Here is a 25,293-nt window from a genome sequence, read left to right as displayed (position 1 = left end):
CTCGATAATTTTTAAAACACTTAAAAAAGTGTACTAAAATAGTTTTTATCAAATGAGTTTGAATAAAAATAATTGTTTACAATAAATAAATATATATATATATATATTTACGGGCTCTAAGTCGCACAACCACACAAGCTATGAGGATGGAATTAAAATTCCTTAAATATAGTAAGTGAATACCACAAACCTCTTGGTCTACTACACAAATACATGCCCGTTGAGCCAAAATCTCGTCGGTATTTTAGGTTTAGTTAGTTATATATCGCATTTAGTTGTAAACTATAGATAATCACTGTAAAAATGTAATATAAAGTATTGTAAATCATTTTTGAATAACATTTTAAGTTATATTTTTTTAAAAAAATAAAGCTAAGAATTTTAAGACAAGATCGACCAAATTGACAAATTCAAATTAACCCTAAACTAGATAAGCTAAAATTACATCTAAATTGAAAAAGATCAAATCAAAACTTTTTATGACACATGGACCTATTCATTACAAAATTGAAAGATAATGGTCCTATCATTTATTTATGACGCAATAAATATTCACATTTTGAAAAATGCTTCATAGGTAAACGGCTGCAAAATGATAGAAAGTTTAATATTAATTTAGTTACAAAATTGGAAGCCGACAACTAATGAATGATATAAAATTAAAAGTTATTTCCATTTAAAAGAAATTAAAAGTTATTAAAATTAATTATAAACTAAATTGCTAGTTTAACAAAACCAATTTGTTACATAGAAACCAAATTGGTAATTTAACTAAAAATGATCATTAGTAATCAAATTACATTTTAAAAATAGTTAAAATATTAACGGTGAAAATTCAACTAATATATTCCTCTAAATTATATATTTTAGTTTAGTTTTTATTTGATCTCTCATTTCAATATTTTACACTTTTGTCTTTTTATTAATGTTTATCTTGGTGTTAACGTTTGATTAATTAATTTAAAATAACTACAATATGATTTTCTTATTCATTTTAATAATGACGAACAATGAGGGAAACTAATTTATTTTTTAAAATTAATTAATAAATATTAACATTATGGTTGAAAGTGGAGATTTAATGAAAAATAAAAGATGAAAGTACAAATCTTAAAGCTCTAAGAATTAAGTTGAAACAAAACTCAAAATTTAATAATACAAATGTGACATATTGAAATATAGAGATCGACTAAAGATAAATTTAAAACTATGGTAAAAGTATAATATTTCAGAATCTATGGTGTTCAAATGACCCGACAGTCCGAACAATCCCTACCCAATACATTAGTTTTGTTTTTGGGTTGGGTTGAGTTGAATTTGATATATTTTTCTTGGACTGGGTTGGATCTATGGTTGAATAAAAAAATTTGGGTTGACCCAATCCATCACGAATTACACACACGTGTATATATATATATTAAAATTGATGAATTTGTGAATTCTTTATGTTTTTCTTTTAAGAATGTTTGTTTTTGTATAAAGTTTGTAATAGATATCATAGAATTTTGATAAATAAGAATTTAGTTTTATGAGATTTTCACTATTAGATATGAGTTGTAGATAAATTTAAGTATTTTAAATTAAGAAAATGATAATAATAAACCGACAACCTAACCCAACTCAACTCAACTCAACTCAACCTAAAATTTGAGGGTTGGGTTGGAGACCATATTTTGGTCATTTGAGTTACCAAGTTGACCAACCAAAATTATTGAGTTAGTCTAAAAAAACAACACAACCCAACCTAAACCAACCCATATACACCTCTATCAGAATCTATATATCAAATAAAAACTTTGAGAAAGTTAGAGCTCATTTGGTTTGCGATCCGGATTTTGTTTAAGTTTTCAGATTCATTGAATTTGGTGAATATATGCTCGACAGACAACTTGATTTCTGTTTATAAAAACTGTTATTAAATTATGTGATCCAAATAGTATAAAATCAGAACACAACCTTTTTTTATGTTTTCTTTGTATCCTGAATTTGAATTTTAACATTTAAAATACAAAGTTATATTAAATAAAGATAAAACGTTTAAAAATATAATATGTCATATTATGAATCTAATTTATTTTTTAAAGAAATTTAAATATGTATTGTGTAATGTATTATAAATTAAATTAAGTTTTCTAAATTTTGTCCTTGTGGTTTGGATAAAGTTAGTTATATTAAAATTTATAATTTAGTTTCTATTGTTTAATTGAACTTTATATAATTTCTATGGTTTGTTAAATTCGAATTATAAATCATAAGACATAAATGTTAACTTACTCCAAATCATAGAGACTAAAATTTCAATGTTCCCTATAAATTATATAATATTACAAAACAATACTTATACAATATTTTTAATATAAAACATATTCATAATTAAATTGATAATAATTTATTATCAACTAATATCTAATGGATAATAATCATTAATTTATAATTATTTAAATTAGAATTAAATTTGTGAATTCTACCCTCCTTCAAACATGAAATATAACTATAATTATTTTCAGAAATTCTCAGATTATCTACCAAATAAAGCCTTGTTTTTTCAAAACAAAAGTTAAAAAAGGGCAATACGTCATTGCTTTGCATGTATGCAATATATTTTCATAGATCTGAAAAAATGGGAGAATGTATGACCATCGGATGTTTTGACTTTTGACCAAATCGATAATTCTTCAGGTTGACGCATTTATGCAACGGAAACAATTTCATTTTTCTTTATTCAAAATTTATGAATGCTTGGGGACACGTGTCATCCATCCGAACCCCAACCTGCCATCCTTTTTTTCTTCTTTTATGGAAACCTGTCAGAAACTGACGTGTTCAAAAGTTTTAAATTCTTACACCTATCCTCTAAAACCCCCCGATCACCGTCCACAAGTATAAATCCTTAAACACCAAGCTTTCTCTAAAATCCATTTTCAACACATATCACCACATTAATCAACCGACTATATACTAAAATAATTGATTCATAATTTCTCCATCAAATATGTCTAAGTTTTTACCTATATATAAGGTTGGAGGAGGGTCTTTTATACAAGTTTAATTATTTTCAATTTAATAATATTTTTTTTCATTCCATTTATAAAACCAACCGTTTGAATCTTCAACTTTTTTAATTCAGAGTGTATATTTTTGTAGGGACGGTAAGATTTAATATTTGAATAATCACTTTAGTGTCCTTTTGATATAATTTTATTTATTTTTTTTTTCATTTTTAAAAATTAACTTATTTCATCTACGATAATTTACATTCTCTGAAGTACAATAGTTGAATATTAGTTTTAAAAATATATTTTTTTTAGTTTTCAAATTTTGGCTTAATTTTTTAAATCATTGTTAAAAAGATCGATAACAAAAGAATAACTTTAGAAGTGAAAGTAGTATTTATAGGTTTAATTTTTAAAAACAAAAAATCAAAAGCTAAATGATTACTTAATGGGACATTTGTTTTTTATTTTTGGTTTTTGGTTTTTGAAAATCAAGCCTACAAATACTTCTTCTACTTTTAAATTTGTTGTTTTGTTATCTGTTTTTTTACTCATGTTTCTAAAAGTCAATCCAAAATTTGAAATTTAAGTTCCATTTGGTAACTATTTCGTTTTATATTTTTGGTTTTTGAAAATTTAACGTATAGACATTACTTCTACATCCAAAATTTATTCAATTGTTAACTATGTTTACTAATGATTTAAGAACAGTTTTAAAAAACTTGTTTTTGTTTTTTGAAATTTGGTTAAGGATCCAACTTTTGTATCTAAAAATGTAAACCATAGTAAAAAGATGAGAGAAAATAAACATAATCTTCAAAAACTTAAAACAAAAAATGAAATGATTACTAAAAAGTGTCTTAATTATTGAGTATTGGTTTGTTTTGATTTATGACTATTTAATCTCTATACTTTCAAATTTGTAACAATGCAATCCCTTGACTTTAGTATATAATATTTAAATCACTATACTTCATATTTATAACAATTGAATCCTAAATATAAAAAAAAACTCATTGCAGTTAGACGTCAATTTCTATTATTTTTATGATGTCGATTTGTACTTTATAAAAAATAGAACATATAATTATTTTATCAATTTTGTATAAAAAAAAATTTCTGAAGATACTAATTTTTACCACAAAAATTTAAACATAATAAATAATTACAAATTTAGGGATACAAATGAAAAAAAAAAAAAAAAAAAAAAAAGAAGAATGCAATAATATATGTTTTGAAAATGGGCACAACCAAACACGTCCTAAGGGAGGCGCACCACCAAAGGTTCAGCAGAGGTGGGATGAGGTGTGCTTCCCCACCACCACTTGCCTTTTTCCATTTATTAAATTTTAATAAATTTATATAAAAAAAAGGAATATTAACTAATTGATAATTAAAAGAGGTAATAATAATAAATTAAGGGTATATATTGGATTATAACATGTTTGTGACAGGTTGATAATGCAAGGCGTGCAGAAATCATGCCATGTGAGCTCTACAACACGCTGTCGTTTTCATCGTCTTTCCTTTCTAGCAATTCTTTCTAATTCTAAGTTTCTAACAGACCTCAATCCCAATTTTTTTTTCCTATAAATGTAATGTAATGTAATATATATCTCTATTTTATTATTGTTGTAATGTGAGGAATAAATATTACGGGAACGGAATTTTCTAACGGGGTGGTGTTGTTTTCGAGCTCAGTTTTCCAGAGCTTGAATTCATTTCCATTTACTGGGGATGGAACTAGGGTTAGGGTCGAAGGGAAATCTGGGATTTGTACAAAGGGGGAGTTAAACTTGTTTCCTTTAAAAAAAAACCCCCCCACATTTTTTTCTCTTCTTTACAGCTGATTTCTTCTTCGTTTTTTTCTTTATAGTTAACCTTTTGGGGGGAGAAGGTGAGGATGAAACGGGGGAAATTTGATGGAATGGTATCAAGAAATCGAATCAGGTTGCTTCAAATTTTGATGGGTTTGGTGTTTTTGTATCTACTTTTCATGAGTTTTGAAATCCCGTTGGTGTATCGAACCGGATATGGGTCGGTGGCTAGTGATGGAACATTTGGATTCACCAGCGACGCTTTGCCGAGGCCGTTTCTGCTTGAAAGTGAACAGGAAATGGCGGATAAAGATGCCCCTCGTAGACCTTCTGATGATCCCTTACGGGTTTCTCATGGCTCACCGCATCGGACACCTGAGAGACGAATGGGTGAGTTCAGGAAAGTTTCGGGTTTAGTGTTTGATGAAAGCACATTTGATCGTAATGCTAGTAAGGGAGAGTTCTCTGAGCTTCAAAAAGCGGCTAAACAAGCTTGGGTTGTGGGGAAAAAGCTCTGGGAGGAGTTAGAGTCTGGGAAGATTGAGCTCAAACCTAAAATGAAGACAGAGAATCAGTCGGAGTCATGTCCACATTCGATTACGCTTTCTGGATCCGAATTTCAGGCACAGAGTCAGATTATGGAGCTCCCCTGTGGTTTGACGCTTTGGTCGCATATTACTGTGGTGGGAACACCTCGTTGGGCTCACTCGGAACAGGATCCCAAGATTTCAATCTTGAAGGAAGGGGATGATTCAGTGATGGTATCGCAGTTTATGATGGAGTTGCAAGGGCTGAAGACTGTGGATGGTGAAGACCCACCAAGAATACTTCATTTTAATCCAAGGTTGAAGGGAGATTGGAGTGGTAAGCCTGTAATCGAACAGAACACTTGTTATAGGATGCAATGGGGCACTGCGTTGAGATGTGAGGGATGGAAATCCAGGGCGGATGAAGAAACTGGTAAGTCGTGTTTCATGGTGTTTGAAAATACTTTATTTTCCTTGTCTTTTGATAAGAATTTTGTATTGAAATGAACTAGCTTTGTTATGTCTTAGAGATTCAAGATGATTGATATAATGAACTGAATTCTTTACTAGCAAGTTCTCCATTGTCTTATTAAGTTTTTGTGCAATGTGATATGAAAACTTGTCATACTAATTTATTGTTATCAAGATTTTGAAGCTTATATTTGAAGGATGTAGATTTTGCTATGCACTTTCTTCTTTTCTAAAGATTTCTCCAAGTGAGACGTTACTTAACTTACTATTGGGATTGAATGAAGTTGACGGGCAGGTAAAATGTGAGAAGTGGATTCGTGATGATGACAGCCGTTCTGAAGAATCAAAGGTAATATGGTGGTTAAACAGGTTAATTGGACGAACAAAAAAGGTGTCAATCGATTGGCCATATCCTTTTGTGGAGGGCAGACTATTTGTTCTAACTGTGAGTGCTGGGCTGGAAGGTTACCATATAAATGTTGATGGAAGGCATGTCACGTCTTTTCCATATCGCACTGTAAGTACACTTCCTATATTTTTTGTTTCAAATTTTGTTGGTACTCTGTAATTTGGTACACTGTGGAGACGTTTAAAATCAGGTGATGATGACAGGGGTTTGTTTTGGAGGATTCCACTGGGTTGTCTGTAAATGGCGATATTGACGTGCACTCTGTATTTGCTGCTTCCTTACCCACTGCACATCCTAGCTTTGCACCACAGAAGCATATTGAGATGTTAACACAATGGAAAGCCCCTGCACTTCCCAAAACAAATGTGGAACTTTTCATTGGCATCCTTTCTGCTGGCAATCATTTTGCAGAGCGAATGGCAGTTAGGAAGTCTTGGATGCAACATAAGTTGATCAGATCTTCACTAGTCGTTGCTAGGTTTTTTGTGGCAATGGTAAGGGATGGTGTGCTACTCAGCTATATTTCATCATTTATATCATGGTACTGATAATAACTTGATCCTATGTATATTCTGATAGCATGGAAGAAAGGAAGTAAATATTGAGTTAAAGAAAGAAGCAGAGTACTTTGGGGATATTGTCATCGTTCCTTACATGGATAACTATGACCTTGTTGTACTGAAGACAATTGCAATCTGTGAATATGGGGTGAGTTGTGAAAAAAAGATACAAACCTTGTGAATTGCACATTTTGTTGTTGGAAATATCATTCCATGTTGATCTTGCAGGTTCGCACGGTGGCTGCAAAATATATCATGAAGTGTGATGATGATACATTTGTCAGGGTGGATGCAGTGATGAATGAAGCTCACAAGGTCCAAGCTGGCAGGAGCCTTTATGTTGGAAATATGAACTATCACCATAAACCTCTTCGCCATGGGAAATGGGCAGTGACGTACGAGGTATGACTGTAAGAATACCTACGGGGTGATATCATTTTGCAGTCTGCGTCCTTATTAGCATGATGATTCAAATATGATGACAGTTGTGCATGTGGTTGTGTTTGATATTGTGATTAAGCAACTTAATCCTTCTTGGCGACCATAGTAAATGTCTTGTGGCTTTGTTTACGTTATCCTTTTTCTCTGTGTTTCATAATGTGTTCCTGTGTGCATTTGTTTTAGATACATGGTATGACGGGCTTTTCATCCTGAACAACATATATAATTGCTTGCAGAATGGATCTTTAGTCTATACCAATCTTTCTGTGATGATTATTGATCAAGTTTTCCTTATCACATTTTTTTCATTAGGTGCATTGCCTTGCATTCCCATCATTCCACAAATGGATGTTCCATTTTTAGGGGGGAGCATTATACATTACCATCTTACCCAGATGCCGTTGGTTTTGATTTTGAAGCATTATATTGGTTCATTGGCATTTACTTATTATTTCAATCTATTCCAGGAATGGCCAGAAGAAGATTACCCAGCTTACGCAAATGGACCGGGTTACATTTTATCATCCGACATTGCAGAGTATATTGTATCTGAATTTGAGAAGCACAAATTAAGGGTAGGTTTGAAACAGTTCTCTTTCTTCTCCCCTTCCCCAAGTAAGAAAAATAAAGATAATGTTTTGATGAGATGAGCTAATAATAGTGTCATTAAATGCACAATAACACACACAGTTATTCAAGATGGAAGATGTGAGCATGGGAATGTGGGTGGAGCAGTTCAACAGTTCAAGACCAGTGAAATTTCTTCACAGTCTAAGGTTTTGCCAATTTGGTTGCATTGAAGATTATTTAACTGCACATTACCAATCCCCTAGACAAATGACGTGCTTGTGGGAAAAGTTGATGCAACAAAGAAAGCCTCAGTGCTGCAACATGAGATGATATTTACCCAATTTCAGATTGCTAGTTGGAGATTTCAGAACAAAGGAGCACAGAAGATGAAGAAGAACAAACAAGTTTTGCAGCCTTAGTCCAATTCTGTAAATATTATATTATAACTTATAAGTTGGTTAAATTTAATCAGGAAGGTTCTTTTACCTTATAAATTCATTCATTTTTTACCCTTTCTTTTTACTTCCAGCTTATGTTATCCCATTTATCCCATTTATCCCATTTATTCTATAAATGGGTTTATCAGGTGAGATTATCTCAATGCTGTTGCTCAACTTTCAAGTTCACTCTGTAAAAATTTCTTATCAAATCAAATACTTTCAAGATTAATTTTAGAGATTACACACATTATAGAGCAGAGAGTATTACCAAGATGAAGGCACCAACATTTAATTGAGTTCATTCCGATCTTTTTTTTCATATAAACAAATTTGTCAAAAGATTCATAGTTCAGCTTAACTACAAATTTAGTGGTCTGTCTCTTTTTAGATCTAAAGCTTCGACAAGATTTTCTTTAGTTTTCTGTATTATTTTTCTTTAAATCTTGAGTTTAACAACTGTTAGAACAGTGCCATTTATGATTTTACATGGAAGTATTGAAAAACAAATTTATTTTGCTGCTTGTTGCCTCCAAACATACCTCTCAAGTTTTTTTTTTTTTAATTTTCAAATTTCTTTTAGTCCACAAATTTTATATGACATTTTGAATTTAAAAAGTTAAAATAAGTTAACAGAATTAAAAAAAAAAAAAAAAAAAGTTAAAATAAGTTACTTTTGGGACCTTTTAAATTTATTTTTAGAAATTGAAGGATCAAAATCCAAAAAAGAAGTCACATTTTAGGAATTTAGGGGGTACATTTGAAAATATTATATGTCAATAAAAAACATTTAGAATAAAGAAATATGAAGCACCAGTGGTCTAGTGGTAGAATAGTACCCTGCCACGGTACAGACCCGGGTTCGATTCCCGGCTGGTGCATCCTTTTTTGTTTGGTGTTCATTTGCACTTGTGTGTGTGATTTTCTCTCTTTCTGCATTTCTCTTACATCCCGTTTTCTTTTCTCCTTCCTGATATTTGTTTGGTTTGTTTAAATAAAGTACGTGATATAATGAATACAAAACATGTATACAATTAAAGCGAGCATTTGTAATGATTAGGTGTACTTAACCATCATGTTGATTAGGGGCATCTAGCTATTATGCTTTCCTCCTCTCAAATCAAATCATTACAGAGACTTGAATAATATTTAAACCTTTGTATTACTATTATCTGAAAATCTTAAGATACATAATAAAAAAAAGGAAAAAAGGAAAAAGAAGAAGCATTTAATATTTGCTTAAAACAGTTTTTAAGAAACAGTAGTTGTGGGCTTAGCTTAATGGGCACACTAATAAACAGTATTAAATCTTTTAACTTTAATGAGGCAGATTGAATTGCTTAGAAAAATGTGTGGATGAGGTGATGCCGCCGCCGCCGCCATAGATTTGGCTTCTACAAAACTCCAGTGGCCGTCTCTCAGAAATCGGAAAGCAAGCGATGAGCAAAGGAACTCCTCACAAACGACAAACCTTTTTGTTTTTTGTTTGGTGTTCAATTGGCAACTTGCTCTTCTTCCAAATAGAGTGCTATTTTTTCACGTGATTTTTCTCTCTTTTGTTTGTTTATTACATTCACCTCTTTTTTTTTTTCCTTTGTCCTTTTCTTTAAAATTACTTTGATCCCTTTATTTATTATTATTATTGTTTTTATTTTGATGCATTTTAGTCTATATACTATCTCAATTTCTATTTTGATTTTTTATTTCTTATTTTGTTTAATTGTAATTTATAAGGTGTTGTTTGATAATTTTTTTTTTTGAAAATTAAACTTATTTTCTTTCTCTCATCAAACATAGAAAATGGAACGTGAATTGAAATAAGATCAAGAAGAGTTAGACCAAGAAAGCAGAGGAAGAATTTCAAGGAAAAAATGTTGCAGAACTGAAAAAAAAAATAGAATTATAGAACAAAGAGAAAAAATAAAAGGTGTTACATGTAGAACGAAGGAAAAAATCAAAAAAAGAAATTGTAGATTTGATAAGATTTTTTTTTTAAGAAACGAGATCCGCATTCACTCTTAAGACTATCAAGCATGTTCGTGGGTTGAATAGATAATTTCATAGTACGCTTGTTACGTTAACAACAAGCTAAATTTCATTTGATTTCAAACCGTTTATCCTTACTAAAATCCCTTAAAATTTTAGGTTAGGTTTGGAACCATTTAGGTCTCATTTAATAATCATGTCATTTTTGTTTTTTTTTTTAAAAAAATTAAGCATATTTTCTTTCTATTTCTTACAATAATTTATATATTTCTTAAGTAGAATAGTTGAATTCTCAACTAAATCTCAAAAACAAATTCTAAAAGCTACTTTTTTAGTTTTTAAATTTTGACTTAGTTTTTAAACTATTGATAAAAAATAGATAACAACGAAAATGAAAATAATGTTTATAGACTTAATTTTAAAAAATAAAAATGAAAAAATTAAGACTCGCAAATTATTATACTTATTATAATTCTTATTGAATTTAGCTAAAAGTTTAAACATTGTACTAACAAGAAAAATCATTAAGAAAAAATGGCCGTGGACAGTGAATATGGAAGAGCATTAAGAAAAATGTGTAACAACATAAATCCTTCCTGAATTAAGAAAAGTATTTGTAAAGGTAAATATGGAAGAGCATTATGAATGGTGGGTCCCTCGCCAAATATAGTAACCATATTTCAAAAAATTAAAAAATAAAATGGCCTTATTTCAAAACGGCACTCGTGTTTTGGCCATGTAACACAATTTTCTAATTTTAAATTTATGTTAAAATGGACTAAATTGTTGTAAGTTTGCTGAAAACAGTTTTGAAGAAACAGTTAAGCAGCCAAAATTGAGTTGTTTAGAAAAATGCGGTGATGTCGCCGCCAGAGATTTGGCTTCTACAAAAGCCCAAGTCGCTCTCTCTCAGTAAATCTGAAAGCAAGCAATTATCGAATGCTATTTTATGGAAAAGAACTGCTCGAAAACGATAATCCTTGTCATTGTCGCACACTCTTTTCCTTCATAATATATAAATATGCGATTTGGACCGACATTGGCTTCTTCCATTTTCGTTGGCTTTCGGCTTCAATCTCAATCAGACCCACGTCGTAAGTAACAATGGATATCGACTTAAACTAGAATCCGCTTCTATCCGCCTCTTCTGACAAATTCTGTCGGTTTTCCTTTAAATTGCAGGGGATTTGGGGATTAATCTTCTGCGCCGGGAACCATGGAAGGCGGAGTGAAATTGACCAAATGGGGTTATCAAATTAGAACATCATCCGACGCTTGCATCTCCGCCATTAATGCGTTCTATGATCAGGTTCTTCTTCTTCTTCTTCCTTGATTTTCCACCATTTGGGGTTCTTTAATTTTCGATAATCTGAAATGGGGTTTTCGGGGTTTTTGTAATTCGTGTACTGTGATTGAGTGAAGGTGCTTAGTTACGGGAGGAAGAGGTCTGTGATTCTGGACGCTACTGTCCATGACAAAGACTGTGTGCTTGCAAATGTTTTGGCTGTTCATTTTCTTTCATCCTCAGATCCTTCGCGAGTTCATCATCATCTCCAAGCAGCCAAGGCCGGTCTGGTTAGTTTTTATTTTTATTTTATTTGAAGATGTTCATTTTGGTGATTTTTGTTGACAAATTGCTTGTATTGTTTTGATAAGGATCGTGCGACCCCATATGAGAAAGCCGTTTTCGATGCTATCAGTTGTTTAATGTCCAATAACAGAGACGATAATGTTGCCGTTGAGCTGCATAGTGAGGTATTTGAAGACTGATCTTTTGAACTTTTTTGAACCCGTGGACTTGCTCTGTCTCTTTTTCTGTCTTGAGAACTCGTCTGTCGAAAACCAATTCGGCTTTCCTTTTAAACAAGAATAAGGTGAACATATTGCGTTTAAATAGTAATGATGTTAAAAATTCGGATAGTTTGTAGTTACAGTGGTGATACAGTTCACATGGAAATTCAATTGCCAACTTTCTATTAAGAGCTATCCTCAGAGGTACAGTCTTATTTCTTGATTTTTTTCCCCCTATTTGATTCCGCAGCTGCTTAAAAAGTTCCCAAAGGATCTATTGTCTTTGAAAAGGGCTCAACTGCTATGCTTTTACATGGGAAATGCTGATCTATCTTTAGCTTTGGTTCAACAGGTGCCTTTTCTACCTAAGAATGTACTTCTCCTACCTATCAGTTTATAAGTGTTTTTTTTTTAAAGAGAAAATTGTAAACCTGCTTGAGATAAAATGAAGAATACAAAAGGGCATAAAAAGCTGCCCAACAAAATGAAATGCTCAGACTCGATCAGTTTACAAAGTGATGAATGCATGAATTTGAATGATAGCTTCTTTCAAATATTCACTTATTGAATAGATGAAGACTGGATAAAATTCTAAGCCTTGAAAAATTTCCATCCTCTCTTTATATATTGAGGCTTAGCAACAGATGAATTTTACAGGTTTTACCCCAAAATCAAGAAGAAGGTTTCATTTATGGCATGCTTGCTTTTTCTTTGTTGGAACTTGGCTACATGGAAGAAGCTGAAAAGGCTGCAAGAAGAGGACTTGATATCAACAAGAAAGATGGTTGGGCACAGCATGCGGTGAGTGTCATTCGAAAGCCACATAATCTTCTTTATTTGATGAAAAAAATGTAAGAAAACAACATTAGTTAACAATGTTTCGATTTACATCCTGGTTAGCATTATGACCTTACTTGAACAGGATCTGTTCTATAGGTTGTACATCTGTGTCCTTGAGTAATACATCCTGGTTAGTATTTTAATATTTGAATCTTTGCAGTTATGCCATGTTCTTCAATATCGGTGTCATTTTAAAGAAGCGGTTGAGTTTATGGAAGCATGCTCGCCTTCATGGAGTGACTGTTTATCCTTCATGTATGTACATTAAGCTTTGTGAATTGGAGTCTTTATCAAATGGATTTGTCTGTTTGATATATTATACGTTTGGAAAATATCAATTTTCAGGGTGACACATAATTGGTGGCATGTGGCTCTGTGTTACCTGGAAGCCAATTCTCGGTTGAGTAGAATCCTTGAAATATATGACAACTATATATGGAAGGAGTTGGAAAAACCCGATGCTATGGGACCAGATGTACTCTTAGTTTTAATATTACTGTGTATGCAGTTGATTATTCTATAGTTTCAGGTCTTAAATTTCAGTCATTTCAGGTATACTTGAATGCCCTTGGTTTGATGTTGCGGTTGTTTGTGCGTGGTGAATATGATCCATGTGAGGGTCGTCTGAAGATCTTGGCCAAAGTTTTAACTGATAAAGTGAGTTGCAATCCTCCCCTCCCGTCCACACAACCAACCAAGCTACGAAACACTAATAATAATGATGGTGTGAAAAATAAACACCACAATAGGGTTCTCTGACTTTTCTTTTTTAAGTACAATAGGGGTAAGAGGATTTGAACCACAGCGCTCTTGGTCGCTATCACATATGTTTGCTTGTTGAGCTGCTCACTTTGGCCAGAATTCTCTAGCTATTGGTCTAAAATATATATGTTTTTTCCTACTCAATCTTTCATTGTTAGCAGAGAGATGAACGATATCCTTATATACATCTGGAATTCTGCTTGCATACTTCCTCCTGCTAAACGGCACAAGTTTATTGTTTTTTGCTTTTTCCCCCTTTGATGGGATACAAAAGTTTCATTGATGAGAGATGGTATTACAAAAGGGAATTATAAGCATGTAAAACTTATGCCAAATGACATAAGTTTTACATGCTTGGTATTCTATACTATACTTTTATGAAACTTGTTTACAGGATTTATGCATGATAATGAAAAGCCTTTTTCATTCCTCCTTACTCTACTAAAAAGCTTGTCTATGTTGTCAAGTTTAGAGTAGCATGGTTGATTGTAGAAATCCAAGGCTTGGATTCAATCAACTAGCTGATTGATTCTCATTCTTTTCCAGATTATCTTATTAGATCTCATAAGTGAAATTGAAATATTCATCTCACCTGAGGTATTCTTGAATAACCAAGAGTTAACCACTATTTCCAGGCTAACTGGCATCTAGAGTGGCACTTTGACGTACTGACGTCATGGGCTTTGGCTAAGGCTGGACAGATTTTTGCAGCAGAAGAGTTACTTGGGAGCTTGAAGTCCCGGTCATGCAGCATTCTCTTATTAGTTAGTTATTTACATGTGTGTGGCTTTATGGCTCAATATTATCTGTTGTTTTTGCGTAGATTGTTGAAAATGACACCAAAGAGACGAGAAAAGATGCAAAGAGGAATGCTGGTTTGTTTTCTTTTTCTAGTCTCCTGTACTCTTTAAGCTGTCTATTTATAACACCTGTTGTGTTCTTTGTTTGTAACGTATGATTGTGACACCTTTTGCTCCTTTCCTATTATTGTAACTACTTTAGATAGAGCTAACCTTCCTTCAGTTTGGGTTCACGTTGCAAGCTCAACTTGTTATTCCATTATAGTAGGGATTTGACCTTCAGAAGTTCGAAAATGTTTTCTTCTTTTTAGCAAAAATTTCCTTGCCAAATTTAGCATGTTGATATGATCATTTTCAATTTTCAACTATGTTATGCCGGCACAAATCTGTTGAATCCATCTTGTCAACTGCTTTAGTGAACAGGACCTCAAGACAAATTTATTTTTCCTTTTCAATTTTGTGGCCTTATTTGTGTATTCCCAGCTTGCAGAAGCTCTCTACAAGTACGGGAGAGGAGATTACGAATGTGCATTAGACTTGCTTGGTCTGGATTTTGATGCAAATGACTACAAGGTATCAATATCAAACACTGCTATATAAATTCTTCATCCCTATTTACTTTAATAGTCACCCTGGTCATGACCAAGATATAATCTTCTGGCTATGTTCTAGATGATTGGTGCATCAAACGAACAACTTGACGTATTTAATGAAGTCTGGTATGATATTTTGATGAACACAGGACACGCTGCAAAGGGTAAGAAAGTTCACTTTTCATTTTCCTTCTCCAAATATAGGGTTCTTCAAAACATGACTTCTACAGTTGCATAATATAGCGATCGAAGTAATTGAGAAACAGATCAAGAAAAGAGAAAAAGTTCCATATCTGTGGCGCCTTCTGGTACAAATGCTTCTCTCATGTTCTGCTGTTATCGATCACAATTACAAGTTTTTCAATGAACATATGGTTCATTTCAATTCCTGCAGGAGAGAGGGTTCGGCAAAATTGGAAGGCCGGAGGAAGCTGCCATTGCCAGAGACAAAGCCAGGAGCTTGGAGAAGGCACATTTCAAGTAAAACCCATGAAGTTGCAAGTCTTCATGATCTTGTATTGTATGAAAGATGATGTGTGTTTCTTTGGACAACATATTTAACCCACGTATGTTACAGATTACTGCCTGTGTAATCTGCTGTGTAAATATGTCTCGAACAAGACAGAACTTTCCTTTTCCACGTCAAACCAGTGGTTTTGAAGAATAAGGACGAGGAAAAGGGATGGGATTCGGCCATGTAATTTATCTCTAAAAGTGGAATTATAAAATTGGTCAAAGAACACTTTGATCCCTCAACCGTTAAGGAGTAATAATTTAATTCTTGAACTCTTCAGTCGGTAGTCATCTAGGCCATGTATCAAATTACGATGAAAATTGGTGTAGTCGAATTGAAATTTTATTGATGAATGAATGTAATAAGTCAATCGCAAATACAATTAAATTACTTTTTGATTGCGTTTACTTAAAATTATGAATCTGTTCTATTTTATTATTACCATTATTGTTTGACCTTTACTGTAACGGAAATATAACAATAAATGTGGTAAATTTATAATTTTCATATTATTACAGTAACAATAAGGGTAGTAGGTCCCACGTAATTTTCAACATGATCAAATTGAAATCTTTTATTCCTCGCTCAGATTGCACGATTTGATTATCAATTTCAAAGTGGATTCCACATCTCATTACGATAATAGCATGTAAACAACAACGAAACTAATCAACTATTACAGTAACTTTGTAATGGTAATTGTAAAGGTAGTAGATCCTACATAATTTTCAATCATAATCAGATTAAACGTCTTTTATTCCTTGCTCCGATTACACGATTTGATTATAAATTTCAAGGCGGGCTCCACATCTCATTACGATAACAAAAAGCAAGCATTGATGGACTACTTTTCAATCGGTGTAAATGTGGTTTTAGTCAAAATTTGTAACAATTTGTTCTCTATACTAACACTAGCCTCATTGTACTTTTTAACTTCCAACAAACCTTAAATTTAGTCTCATTGCTAGTCTATTGTTGATTTTTGTTTTTTTTATTTATTAGTATTTTTACTGTAAATTTTAAAAAATATATACACATTATTATTATTTAATCAATTTCAATAAAAATTAACTTTAAGAGACTAAATTTAATATTTATTTGAAAGTACATAGACTAAAATTGAACAATTGAACATGTGTGAACTAAAATTGAATCAAGTGGAATGAAATGATATTTTAACCTAATTTTTTATATTACTTTTTTTATAAAATTATAAATAATAAATTATTACTTAATAGAAATTGACACTTAATTTTGATAAAATTTTTATGATAGAGACTAAATTGTTACAAATTTCAAATAATTAATTATTCATTTAAAGTTTATGAATTAAATGATTATAAATTTAAAAATACAATTGAGTTCACCTATATAATTTACCTACTAAAGGTGAGGAAGTAAATCTTTATTTCGCCTATATAATTTCTTCAAACGCATCATTATTGTATGGACTCAGAATGGATAAGGTTGGGATTGAGAGATCTTTTAAGGGGAAAAAAGATGTAAAATTGAGAAAATAGAAGAAAAAACAAAAAAGATTTTACATTTTACAGTCACCTCTCGGCTCTCAGCCGATTCAGCTGAGCTGAGTCCACGTGGATATTTGACATTTACAAAGCAAGCATCCAAAAATATGTCCTATCGCTGTTCTGTGGACTGGTCAAACCCCCCACGTTCGCAAGTGGGCCCCACGCAAATCGTCCCATCGACCAATCAACTTCTAGCCACGTCAGCACTCCCGTTTGAAATCGACGACCGGACCCCTCCACGTGTGCCGTTCCGAATTCGCCGGAGCTCCTCCACGATTTCTTTGGCGTCGGGGCGGTCGTCTTTGTCCGCCGCGACGCATCGGAAAGCCAGCTCCGCCACGGCCTCAACGCCGTCGATTACCTCGCCGTCGACGCCCAAATCAGAGTCGACCACCTGATGAAGCTGACCCATTTGGATCTTGGACACTACCAGATCCGCCAACGCCATTTCTCTTCTCTCTCGACTCTGATCCACCGCTTTCAGACCAGAAATCAGCTCCAATAACACTACTCCGAAGCTATAAACGTCACTTTTCTCCGTCAACCGGAAGGACCGGTGGTAATCCGGATCCAAGTAGCCGGGTGTTCCCTGGGGTCCGGTGCAGACATACCCAGATGAAGACGACGTCGTATCTGAGAAAACCAACAGCCTTGAAAGCCCAAAATCCCCAACTTTGATTCTCATATCTTTCTCCACAAAAATATTGGAAGAGGTAATGTCTCTGTGAACAATCGGCGGTACCACAGAGAAATGCAAATACTCCATAGCCATGGCGATTTGCAGAGCAATGTCAATCCTCACTTGCCAGGACAGAGATCCCTTCCGGTATGAGCATTTAGGGCCATGGAGATGATCGGCAAGTGTCCCATTTGGGACATAATCATAGACTAGAATAAGCCCTCTTGGATCACTACAATACCCATGTAACCTAACGAGATTTGGGTGATTAATTGAAGAAAGAATTAAGATTTCGTTACAGAACGATTTGGTGAAGAAAGCCTTGCCGGAGGGGGCGGTGGCGGCGGCGTGGTGCTTGTGAAGGTACTTGACGGCCACTAATCGACCATCGTTGAGCTGACCCAAATAAACAGACCCAAACCCGCCGTCGCCCAGTTTTCTCTTTGGGTCGAATCGATTAGTTGAGGATTCAAGTTCTTCGTAGGGGAAAACTGGTGGGAGAAGATTAGGTGAACGATGACGACTAAGGAACTGAGCTGTTGGGTCTACTTCAATGGCGAGGGATCTCAGCCATCTCGACCTAAAAAAAGCCAACATTACCGCAATAACCAATAACAAGCACATCAACGCAAAAACAGAGGACAAAATCGCGATTCTATTAGGGTATGAGTATCGAGTTCGAGTATAATAGCAAATGAATTGCCTATCTGGGTCTGAAGAATTGAACCCACAAACACCTTTTTTAGCTTCACAATCATTACATTTCATAAAGTAAGGGTCCTGATCTTTATCCCACTCAACTTCAAACCCCAATCTAAGAATTCTGTCCAAGTACTCCAAAACCTCCTCCTGACAACCTTGCTCCGACACAGACTGACGTTCGACGCCGCATCCATGGAGCAAATTAACTGGTTTCTTGATGAGATTACACTCCCAAGGACAATGGCTGCAATTGGGTAGATGCGGAGGCGAACAGGGGCGAAGAAGAGAGAGTCTAGAACAATACCCATCTGAGATTCGAAACGGGGAGCCAGAGAAATCAATGGAACGGCTGGGAATAGAGGAGGAGCGAAGAGAAAAACAGGAGTGATTGGATTCTTCAACATTGAGCGAAAGAGGGGAAAGAAGGAGAGTGGTGGAGGTGATATTGAAACTCAAGAGAGAAAAAGAAAGGCCATTAATGGAAATAACAGAGTGAGGAGAAGAGCAACGGACCTGAAAAGAAGGATGGCCATGACCAGAAACAGAGGAAAAAGGGAAACGAAGTTGGGAAGAGAAAGGCGGACAAGAAGAGCTCAAAGACTGAACCTGAAAGAGAAGGAAGAAGAGAACAATGGCGGAAAGAGTAAAAGAAGGAGATGGAGAAGGCATGGGAAGATGAAAATGGAAGAGATCGAAATCTGAAATCAAAAGAAAGAAAGAAAGAAAGAAAGGAGATTCCTTTAGGAATGGTTGTTTGAAATCAGAAAGGAGTGGAAATGGGGTCAGTGTGGGAGTGAAAGGACGACAAACAAGAAAGGCTCACGTGAAGGGCCAAAACCTCAAAGCAAATTTTGATTTTGGAATGTGAAGACAAAAACAAAACAAAGCAAAAAAATAAAAAACTTAAAAAAAACAGCTCTCTGCTCTGAGCACTGCGCCTCCAAAGCCCAAAGTGTGCTGCTTCTTTTATTTCTTTTCTTTTATCAATTTTGCTTTTGCTTTTGCTTTTGCTTTTGCTTTTGCTTTTTGGTGTGTGTGTGTCTCTCTATAATTTCTCAATTTGACCTAAGTAGTTTTTCTTCTTGTAACATGTGGTGGAGCCTTTTTGAATTTTTGTAAGCATTTGTGTGGAAATCCCTTTTTCTTTTCTTGACTTTTATGTCTATATTTCAAATGCAAGTTTAACTTCTTCCACTTCCTCAATCTCAATGCTAAATTATTGGTTATATTTCCATATTTTCATTTCATGCTTCTTCTTAGGTTTTTCTTATAACATTTGGATAATTTCAACTAGAGTGTTCGAATCATCCGATAATCCTAATAATCCAAACTATTCAACCCAAGTTATAAATGTTAGTTTAGGTTAGTTTTAATTTCAAGTTAGATTGGATTGATTTTTTTTAGTTGGGTTGGGTTCAAGTTACACTTTTGAAAATTCTGGTTGACCAAATCTAACTCAAATTTCTAATATATATATCTAACTCATATATTTTTATGATGCTTAGTTTGAAATTTATAATAGATATCTTGGATTTTGATATTTAATATTTGAGTTTTATGAAATTTGAGTTATTAATATGTGTTGTACAAATTTAAATAATTTAAGTTAATAAAAAAAAGAAAAATAAATTAATAACCGATAACCCAACTAATCTAACTCGAAATTTAAGGGTTGGGTTGGAGACCCTATCTAGATTATCAAGGTAACCAACTTGATGAGTCCGAAATTTTATGTTAATCCAAAACATCGTCCAACTTAACTCAGGTAAATCCCAACTTTGGGAGGGGAAAATAAAGTCATATAAAAAATAATAATAAAAGAAGATCGTTCTGTAAACTGAAAATTTGGAATCATGTGAAGGGGAATTATAATTATTTCTAGAAGGGGTGAAATATGAGCTCATTTACTTAAGCTATGGATTTGCTCTTTCTTTCTTGAGAAAATATGAGCTCATTTTTGGTCTTTTGAGACCTTTTGTTTTGTCTTTATTGTTTTAGCTATATCGTAAAAGAAATTATTAGGACTTCATATTTCGGTATTTTGGGGAGGGATTATGATGTTTTAATAAATTGTGTTGTACTTAAATTTACTATTTTTTTTTAATTATAATAACAATTAAATGAGAATGATCTCTAGAAAGGAAGATCATGCTAGTTATCGTTGAGTTAAATTCATTTTATTTTAAATTTATAAAATTTAAAGAATAAACTTAAACTCATTTTCAAAACTTTGATAATTAATTTGCATCAAGAAGACATTAATGACGTATTTTAAATTAAACTTAATCTATACTATATATAAAAAAGAGTGATGGGAGGATAACATTTGCATTCCTATTTTTTCTTTACAACTTTTTAATAATACACAATGAAGTGGTGTATCTTTTCGTGTACAAGTACGATCTAGATTATAGATATACAACATTATGATCTAATGGTGAAAATATACTTGAATAAATAGGCATGTCATTTTCCTCGCTACAATTGTACGAGTCGAAATTGTTATACGACGAAATAGTATATTTTTTTGTGTATGGGTATAATCTAAAATATAAAATATGAAAAATTAAGACCTAAGAAAAGTCACGTTCTTTACCTTGTTACGACTATTTCATATTATTGGTTACACGATAAAGTGATGTATCTTTTTTTATATGAGTTGGGTATGATAGAGACAACAAATATGAGACATTACAATATAACAGTAGAGACATACTTAAAAGAAGATTCACGTCTTTTATACGTTAAAATGTCTTAAAGACATTAATTTTGTATTTATTAGGATACGAAAAAGTATCAATGGATATCCAAAAAAGTTGGACAATGTTGCTTAACATTTTGGTGTATATACATTATTGATGATGTGATAACAACCAACTTTCATGAAAATATAATGGATAACATGGAAGATGAACAATAATGTACTGAAATTCCAGGAATATAAATTAATTCAACCTAACAACACACATGAATTTTGACCTCTCGCATTTAAAAGCATCTAACTAATATCTTGTGAGTAAGATAGTTTAAGAGTCCTTCCGCTTTGGCATCCTGTGGTACTTTGATCTAGGTTTTTTTTATTTGGAAATAATGTTTGAGAGTCTCTTTCATGGCTTGATTTACTGTTCGAAATCAAATACAAACCCATGTTCGTATCGATAGATAGTGTCCTAATATCCTTAGTATTTTGTATTCTTTGTATTAATGATGTTAAGCCGAACTATTTGCAGGGATGAATTCCCCTAGGATTTTTCATTGGGACACTAAGCATGATTAGATTTGTCATATGAGTGCAGGTAATTGGTTGTACGCGTAAGGCTTGGAGAGTAGTATGGTGTGCTACTATTTATCATATTTTTTGAAAGAGCATCATCTTTGTGTTCATGAAGCTACTTTACGACCTCCCTAGATGGTGAGTCATATTGTGTGATCTGATATTTTTTTTAGTTGTTCTGAGTGGTTTGGAGCTTCTATTTAGGGGATTCATGTGGGCTCTTCCCGAGAAATTTTTCCTTGAGTTGTGTGGTCTTTCTTGTATAGTTGTATTCCTTGTCTTTTTTTCTTATTGTATGATTTTACTTTGATTGTGCCTTGATCTCAGATTGTGAAATCTCTTATATTTTATTGCGATACCTTTGTCAAAAAAAAAAAAAAAGTTAATTGAAAAATGGACATGTAACTCCATTTTGTGGTTGTGAATGATATGAAATATTGTACTTGAAAAAAAGGTAGAATTACCTTATTTTTTTGTTAGAGTATTAGATACCAATGTTTTAATTTGTTAGTATTTAATATTAATGTGATATCATTTTGTTTTATGTTAATTAGTTGTAGGTAAAAGTCTATTGGCCCATTTTAATTCTCGTATTAAGTCTCTTTCTCTTATTGTAATTATTGAAAAACCTTAATGATATTTCATCTCTCTAAAATCGTTCACTTTTTCTAGTACAATAAGTTAAAAATACTGTAATTTGAACCTTCGATCTTACATGTAAGACTAGATATTAATCATCACTTAGCTTTGTGGAATTTAGAAGAATTATATTTCTTCAATGAATATACTTTTAGAAAATGTTACAACATTTAATAAGCAACCTGACATTGAACTATGTATATATAAACAACCCTCCATTAAATTGGACATGTACATTTGGGGGCTATTCAATGTGCAAGCCCGATAACAAGAGTCAGAATTTTGTCACGCCCCAATGTATAATAATGTGAATGTACCGATTGGCTAAAGCAAGCATTAAAATCTGTCCTTTAATCTTTTCAGAAACAAGAAGAAAAAAATATCTGTCCTTAAAAAATAAAAATAAAAATCTGCCATTCATCTACGAGCCTATAAGCTCAAAATTTTAGTAGGCCAAAATTTTCGATTTTTACTCCTTTCTTAAAATTTCCTTTTTTTTAAGCAATTAACTACGGAAATTCAATGGTAGACTTTTCTCTTTTACCTTAAAAATATTTATTTTTAAAAACTACATATTTTTATTCAAATATTTTTCATTGAATTTTTATTTTATTTCATCTCAAACTTAAATTGATGTGAGTTCTCTAATATTCCTCTCATTTTTTTCAAGCTCTATTTATTTCTAAAAATTTCTTCTTTCTCTTCCATTATCTTGTGTTATATTTAATGCTTCTTTTTATGTCACTCTTATGTTTAATGTTATAATTTTTCTATCTTTATCATATTATGTTATGTTAGTTTATTTATTTATTATTTATTATTTATTTTTGTATCTACTTCATTTATAATAAACAATTTACAATAATTCATATGCAAATATTTCATGTTGTTTAATTTTGATATTTGATACTATTTTGTAGTTATTTTTCCTTTACTATTCTAAATCTCTACTCCCGCATTGACATTTGCACAAATATTTTACAATATATGTCTAAATGTTGTCTTTGCACAAATATTTTACAATATACATCTAAATGTTGTTTTACTCTATAGGAATGATGATTAAAAATAGTCAATTGTAGTCTAGATCAGTCACAATCAAAGTTTCATTAACTAATTATAATAATATTCATCAATTTCCTTAAAGTTTCCCGAAATTTTTATCGATATCGATATTTTCATTGACATTAATATTTCGAAGCTTGTCTGTGAGAAGGAAAAAAAAAAAAAGGAAACGTGATTAGTTTAGAAAGCATCTTAAAAATTTCGGGCTTTGAAAAGAAAAACATTCACAAATATAGGTTAATGCTTGAATTTTGAAAACGTCATGGCCAATCACAAATTGACATGTATCCCAAATTAAAACCGAAGACATAAGTTAACAAATCCCGATAATGTCACGTGTTTTCATCGTGACTGTTGGATCGAATAAAATAATTTAATCCAATTTTATATTACTATTTGAGCTAAAATCCAATTGAGCCAAAAAAATATTTAATTTGGCCAAACGACCAACTAAGACTCAAATCAAATTAGTTGAGCACAAAGATCATATTCATAGATCAACCAAACCCAAACTACAAAGCCCACAAGATAAATCAACATCGAGAACAAGCTATAAAGCCCTCGAGATAAATCAACATCGAGAACAAGCTACAAAATCCTCGAGATAAATACACGTTCGAGAACAAGCTGTAAAGCCCTCAAGATAAATCCACATTTGATAACAAGTTGCAAAGCCCTCGAGATAAAGCAACTTTGAAAATAAACTGTAAAGCCCTCAAGTTAGATTCACTTTTTGAGAGGAAACATCACATAGTCATTTATTAGAGATTGTATTCACTAAGAGTGAAATTAATACAAATATAAAGTTCAAATTCAACTAATCAAATTTCTTTGGAAATCTTGTCCAACAACCTCCAACAAAATACAACAAAACAAAGAAATTAAAGTATAAAAATATTATTTTAATAAGATTCATTAAAAAATAAATAAGTACCATATGTCAAACAATTAGGTTCAGACATGAGAATATCTCACTCTATCTAAGGCCTTGTTTGATAACTATTTTGTTTTTTATTTTTATTTTTTTAAAAAATTAAGCTTATAAGCATTACTTTTCCTTCTAAATTTCTTATTAGTTATCTACTTTTTAGCAATAGCTTAAAAAACCAAATCAAAATTAAAAAAAAAAAAAGTAACTTTTAAAAATTTGTTTTTGTTTTATGGAATTCGGCTAAAAATTCAATCATTGTATTTGATAAATATGCAAATTATTGTAAGAAATAGAGAGAAAATATGGTTAATTTAAAAAAATAAAAAACAAAGTAGTTACCAAACGAGGCTTTAATAATTTGTGATGTCTATTTTATTACTAAGAAGTAGTGCAACCATTATTTTCTAGTATATCCTTAGTTATTTTCTAGTATATCCTTCTATTATAAAACATCTCAATTGAAATGTTGTGGAGCTTATGTTCTATTATATAGTGAAATAGTGACTTGCGTTTGCATTATCTCAAATAATATACTGGTTTGATACCATGGGAAAAAAAACTTTGAAATACAAATTTTAAAACCAGAAAGCCAAGTTTTTTTTCCCCTTTCAGAATACTTGATAATTAGGGATTCCTAGAAGATGTGAATTTATGTAATTGTTCATATCAGTAATTGCAGCCAAATTTAGGAAACTTTTTTTTGTATATTGACATTCATGGAAAAAGTTGCAAGTTCTTGAATTTCCATATGATGGGATAAGACTCTTGCAACTCCAACTTTTTAATAGAGTTTAGAGGTGTTTGTTTGAAAGGTTGGGATTGGATGAATAAGGCATCTTAAGTCCAATCCTTATTTTGAACATGGATTAGCTTGACTTCCTACGTCATTTTTTCATATTCAAACCACGAGTTACCATTTTTTTTCCTTTCTAATTTAATTTAGGAAGTTGGTCGGCCAACATC

The 25,293-nt window shown here is 32.3% G+C and overlaps 3 protein-coding genes and 1 non-coding gene across 10 annotated transcripts; 3 read left to right on the top strand and 1 right to left on the bottom strand.

Annotated features, from left to right (window-relative positions):
• Positions 1-4,458: 4,458 nt before the first annotated feature.
• Positions 4,459-8,310, top strand: LOC120082138 (hydroxyproline O-galactosyltransferase GALT6-like). 2 transcript variants are annotated; one of them, XR_016530437.1, is made up of 7 exons: positions 4,459-5,770; positions 6,093-6,325; positions 6,421-6,711; positions 6,797-6,925; positions 7,006-7,179; positions 7,531-7,793; positions 7,909-8,310. XR_016530437.1 is itself a non-coding variant. In XM_039037377.2 (7 exons), exons 1-7 carry the CDS (start codon positions 4,897-4,899, stop codon positions 8,116-8,118), a joined length of 2,019 nt encoding a protein of 672 aa, XP_038893305.1. In that variant the 5' UTR covers positions 4,459-4,896; the 3' UTR covers positions 8,119-8,310. The 2 variants fall into 2 exon arrangements, 1 of the variants encoding a protein (XP_038893305.1); XM_039037377.2 differs by having other exon boundaries at positions 7,686-7,793.
• Positions 8,311-9,035: 725 nt separating this feature from the next.
• TRNAG-GCC (transfer RNA glycine (anticodon GCC)) lies at positions 9,036-9,106 on the top strand. The gene has a single exon. It is a non-coding gene; the product is annotated as a tRNA-Gly (tRNA).
• A 1,830-nt stretch (positions 9,107-10,936) lies between these two features.
• LOC120081188 (Tetratricopeptide repeat (TPR)-like superfamily protein) lies at positions 10,937-15,753 on the top strand. Of its 6 annotated transcripts, none has more exons than XM_090315904.1 (15): positions 10,937-11,305; positions 11,394-11,520; positions 11,634-11,786; positions 11,868-11,966; positions 12,253-12,354; positions 12,660-12,803; positions 13,003-13,097; positions 13,188-13,317; positions 13,395-13,499; positions 14,240-14,346; positions 14,428-14,479; positions 14,888-14,977; positions 15,077-15,161; positions 15,250-15,305; positions 15,392-15,753. In XM_090315904.1, exons 2-15 carry the CDS (start codon positions 11,428-11,430, stop codon positions 15,479-15,481), a joined length of 1,401 nt encoding a protein of 466 aa, XP_090172030.1. In that variant the 5' UTR covers positions 10,937-11,305; positions 11,394-11,427; the 3' UTR covers positions 15,482-15,753. The 6 variants fall into 6 exon arrangements, 4 of the variants coding, with proteins under 4 accessions (XP_090172030.1, XP_038891808.1, XP_038891807.1 ...); XM_039035880.2 differs by having other exon boundaries at positions 15,241-15,305; XR_005482704.2 differs by having other exon boundaries at positions 14,240-14,479; positions 14,895-14,977; positions 15,241-15,305.
• Positions 15,754-16,994: 1,241 nt separating this feature from the next.
• On the bottom strand, positions 16,995-19,545 carry LOC120080744 (Protein kinase superfamily protein). The gene has a single exon (XM_039035368.2). The coding sequence runs from the start codon at positions 19,088-19,090 to the stop codon at positions 17,225-17,227; it is 1,866 nt and encodes a 621-aa protein (XP_038891296.1). The 5' UTR covers positions 19,091-19,545; the 3' UTR covers positions 16,995-17,224.
• Positions 19,546-25,293: the final 5,748 nt, after the last annotated feature.

The sequence above is a fragment of the Benincasa hispida genome, chromosome 7, assembly GCF_027475165.1.
Source record: "Benincasa hispida cultivar pf3 chromosome 7, pf3_genome.v1.1, whole genome shotgun sequence".
Lineage (NCBI taxonomy): Eukaryota > Viridiplantae > Streptophyta > Magnoliopsida > Cucurbitales > Cucurbitaceae > Benincasa > Benincasa hispida.
This window is presented reverse-complemented; position numbering and strand designations above follow the sequence as displayed.

What these genes read in the sequence shown, in the direction of transcription:
- LOC120082138 (XM_039037377.2), top strand. Translation starts at nt 4,897, where the DNA reads ATGAAACGGGGGAAATTTGATGGAATGGTATCAAGAAATCGAATCAGG. An exon ending in CTAGGTTTTTTGTGGCAATG is followed by an intron (nt 6,712 to 6,796) that starts GTAAGGGATGGT and finishes ATATTCTGATAG; the next exon opens with CATGGAAGAAAGGAAGTAAA. An exon ending in TTGAGAAGCACAAATTAAGG is followed by an intron (nt 7,794 to 7,908) that starts GTAGGTTTGAAA and finishes TAACACACACAG; the next exon opens with TTATTCAAGATGGAAGATGT.
- LOC120081188 (XM_039035878.2), top strand. Translation starts at nt 11,428, where the DNA reads ATGGAAGGCGGAGTGAAATTGACCAAATGGGGTTATCAAATTAGAACA. An exon ending in AAGCAGCCAAGGCCGGTCTG is followed by an intron (nt 11,787 to 11,867) that starts GTTAGTTTTTAT and finishes TGTTTTGATAAG; the next exon opens with GATCGTGCGACCCCATATGA. An exon ending in CTTTAGCTTTGGTTCAACAG is followed by an intron (nt 12,355 to 12,659) that starts GTGCCTTTTCTA and finishes TGAATTTTACAG; the next exon opens with GTTTTACCCCAAAATCAAGA.
- LOC120080744 (XM_039035368.2), bottom strand. Translation starts at nt 19,090, where the DNA reads ATGCCTTCTCCATCTCCTTCTTTTACTCTTTCCGCCATTGTTCTCTTC.